The sequence below is a fragment of the Cajanus cajan genome, chromosome 8 (genome assembly GCF_000230855.2).
Source record: "Cajanus cajan strain Asha chromosome 8, NIPB_CcT2T_4, whole genome shotgun sequence".
Taxonomy (NCBI): Eukaryota; Viridiplantae; Streptophyta; class Magnoliopsida; order Fabales; family Fabaceae; genus Cajanus; species Cajanus cajan.
This window is the reverse complement of record NC_138524.1, coordinates 33,022,279-33,025,903: the sequence shown is the minus strand read 5'-3', so window position 1 is coordinate 33,025,903 and position 3,625 is coordinate 33,022,279. Positions and strand designations below refer to the sequence as shown.

General features: G+C 32.4%; 1 protein-coding gene across 1 annotated transcript; it reads left to right on the top strand.

The window, feature by feature from the left end:
• Positions 1 to 498: 498 nt before the first annotated feature.
• On the top strand, positions 499 to 2,800 carry LOC109788186 (uncharacterized). Its single transcript, XM_020346856.3, has 2 exons — positions 499 to 1,133; positions 1,796 to 2,800. The coding sequence occupies exons 1-2, from the start codon at positions 823 to 825 to the stop codon at positions 2,277 to 2,279; spliced, it is 795 nt and encodes a 264-aa protein (XP_020202445.1). The 5' UTR covers positions 499 to 822; the 3' UTR covers positions 2,280 to 2,800.
• Positions 2,801 to 3,625: the final 825 nt, after the last annotated feature.

The window sequence follows — 3,625 nt, the reverse complement described above, 5'->3', positions numbered from 1 at the left end:
AAGGATAGTTAGTTTAAGCAATCTGTAGAGGGAGAAGGAGGCAGCCCACAGTCATGAAGGCGTCAATGACAAGGTTTCTGAGGGTTTAGAATAGGAGGTAATAAGTGGGGTAGTTCTAAAAGAAAGGACAATCTTTTATTTCATAAATATTTTAATAAGGTTTATTAGTAATATTATATATTTTCTTAAATATATTTATAATCCTTCAAATTTAAAATTAATTTATTCTTGGTCCTTCAAGTTTAAAACTGAAACTAATAATTTTAGTCATTGTAATATCAAAAAAATATTATCAGTCTTTTAGATTATAAATAACATGTTTAATAGTGACATTGAGATAGTCATATAACATTTACTAAGTTTAATTCGATATTTTTACTAACAAGAATACTAATAACTGAAATTTGTGCGATAATATTTCACATATTTATTAACAAAATGTAGTTATAAGAATTAAAATAAAATTTTTATTTTTTTCAAATTATAATTTAAATTTGAGAAACTAAAATAAATTTAACTTAAATTTAAGAAATTTAAAACATATTTAAGATTTATATATTTTAAATAAATAAATAAAATTGAGAGAAAACTTGTCCACGATAGATTAGAGAGTCTATTGAATTTCCCCACCTTTGTAAGTGTCTTCATGGCCATACTCAAAGCCACTCAAAATGGCAAAAGACACGACAGCCTCAAATATTTTGCTTCTGCGCCACATAAGTCACAAATACAAAAGACAAAAAACAGCACAATTCCCTCTCTCTCTCCCTCTCTGTCAAATGAAAGGCTAAAAACTTGGATACCCATTGAGCATTAAAGGCTATGGCTTTTCTTCTAACCAACCTCAAACCTTCTCTGCTTCCCCAAACCAAATCAAAACCCATTTCCCAAACGCCTTCATCAGCAAAACCCACTTCTCAAAGCCCTTCATTGTACACCTCGTCTACTTCATTTTCCAGCCTCCAAACTTCCACTGCACAGGTTGCTCAGGGGAACACACCAACAACTGGTGCCAAAGACGAGCATCAGCAGCAAAAGGATGAGTTTTATCTCAATCTTGGCCTTGCTGTGAGGACCCTACGTGAGGACATGCCCTTGATCTTCATCAAAGACCTCAATTATGACATTTACAGGTGATTTTTTCATGTGGGTGTTTCAGTTATAATCATTGAGTTTGAGTTGTAGTTTTTGTATTATGTGTGTTTGTGTGGTAACCTGTTAGATTTAGGATGTTTATTGGAGGGGTGAAAATGTGGTTTTTAATGATGAATTTCATCGTTTCAGTATTTTTTTTTTTTCATCTTTGTGATGTGTGTTTCCATGTTATATGTGTGTGTGGTTTTCTGTTAGATTTAAGATGTTTCTTGCAGGGGAGAAATGGGGTTTTGATGTTGAATTTGGTCATGTCAGCATTTGAATTTTCATATTTGAGATGTGTGTTTTAATGTTATGAGTGAGTGTGGTTCTCTGTTAGATTTAAGAGGTTTCTTAGAGTGGAAAATGCGGTTATTTAATGTTGAATTTGATAATTTCAGTATCTGTTTTTCATCTGAGATGTATGTTTTTGTGTTATATGTGTGTGGCTTTCTGTTGGATTTAAGATGTTTCTTACAGGGGAAAAATGGTTTCCTTTTTTAATGTTGAATTTGATCATTCAAGTATTTGAATTTTAATCTTCGAGATGTGTGTTTCTGTGTTATGTGTGCATGTGAATATGTGTGGTTTTCTGTTAAATTTAAGATGTTTCTTAGATGGGGAAATTGTGCCTTTTTAATGTTGAATTTGATTATTTCAGGGATGATATAACATTCAAAGACCCTTTGAACACATTTAATGGTATTGAAAAGTACAAATTGATCTTCTGGGCATTGAGGTTTCATGGTAAAATTCTGTTTCGTGAGATTGCTCTGGATGTATATAGAATAATGCAGCCTTCAGAGAATGTGATATTGATCAGGTGGAACTTGAGGGGCGTGCCTCGGGTTCCGTGGGAGGCTAAAGGGGAATTTCAGGGCACTTCACGGTATAAATTGGACAGAAATGGAAAAATTTATGAACACAAAGTTGACAATTTAGCATTTAATTTTCCGCAGACCCTCAAACCGGTTTCAGTTTTGGATTTGGTTACTGCCTGCCCTGCAAGTCCAAATCTAACATTTTCTTGGGGTCCTGTGGATTCTAACTTCTCTTCATGGATAGAGTTTTATCAGGCTGTTAAGGATACATTGGATCAAGAAGAGGGGTTGCTGCCACAAGATTGTCTGGCTACATGTTCATAATGACCACTTAGTGAATTATCTCATAGATGGTGTATACTACAGATTGTAATAGGTTAGATATGATGAAATTTGGCCAATAGCATAAAATGGTTTTTTCTCAAAGGACAGTGGGCCTGTTTGGAAAGCTTCTCTAAAAGTACTTCTAGGAGAGAAAAATAGGAAGGAAAATTGAAATATGTTTCTCCTTAAGTTAAAAGTAACTTATGCATGAGTTAAAAATAAGATGTTTAAGAAATTAATAAAAGAGAACTTCTACAAATTATTTTATGCATAAGTTATTTTTATCTTATGAAAAAGTTTATTTTATTTTTCCTTCCTATTTCTCTCTCCTATAAGTGCTTCTAAAAAAGTTTATCCAAATAGACCAAGAGTGTATATAGATAGGCAGGGATGCAAAAGAGTACAAATTGCCCATTCTGATGTTGAAGGCAATGAAGGTTTTTATGTCTGGTGAGTTTACACATATGAGACACAGATGAGATAGATCAATATGCTATAATCAGAACTTTATATTTTAAAATTATTTTGATTCTCTTACAGAATGAAATCTTGTCATTTATTTCTCATATAATTGTTTAACATATGGATTGCACGTGTTTAAATAGATAAATTTTTATACTCTCTTTCTGGCTTCATGCATCATAGTGTCAGAGTAGTTAATTGTATGCATCTTTGCGTGTGTGTTGGTTTCAATTTTTATATGTAAACCTTCTTATAACTTCGATTTCCTTGGCCATAAGAAAAGCTTTTGTCCAACTGGTAAAGTCAGAATATATTGTCTTAAAGACATCTTAGCTTAGTTCCATTTTTCCGCAGGCTAGTGTTGGTCAGATACAAAGATCTTGTTAATACTTATTTTTCATTTTGTGAATAACAACTCCAGATGTAACTTATTGAGACAAATGAAAATCAATGAGTTAATATTAATTTATATAGTATCAACATTTATGCTACGTCTGTTGTAGTTTAGTTATTCTCAACTTTCTTGACAGGTTATCATCAGAAGTCAGAACACAGTTGATTGTTAGTTTTCATACAAAGTGTAGCTCTGTTTTTAGTATTCCATTCCATTTGCAAGCTAGTGCCATTAGTGAAGCCTTTGAAAGTCTAAAATTGTTTATGGCTTCACAATCACTTCACTAGGAACTGTTCCATCTTATGAAATGTGGATTTTGGCTAGTAATTGAACTTTTTCATGTGTATTAGCTGCTGTGCAAAAACTGTTAGCTATATTCTGAATTCTAACATGCCCATTCTAATTTCTAAGGGCCTATTGAAGATTTTTTTTTTTTCTTTTGAAGAGGTACGTAAACTTATGAGAGTTTAATAAGTCTATTGGTTTATTT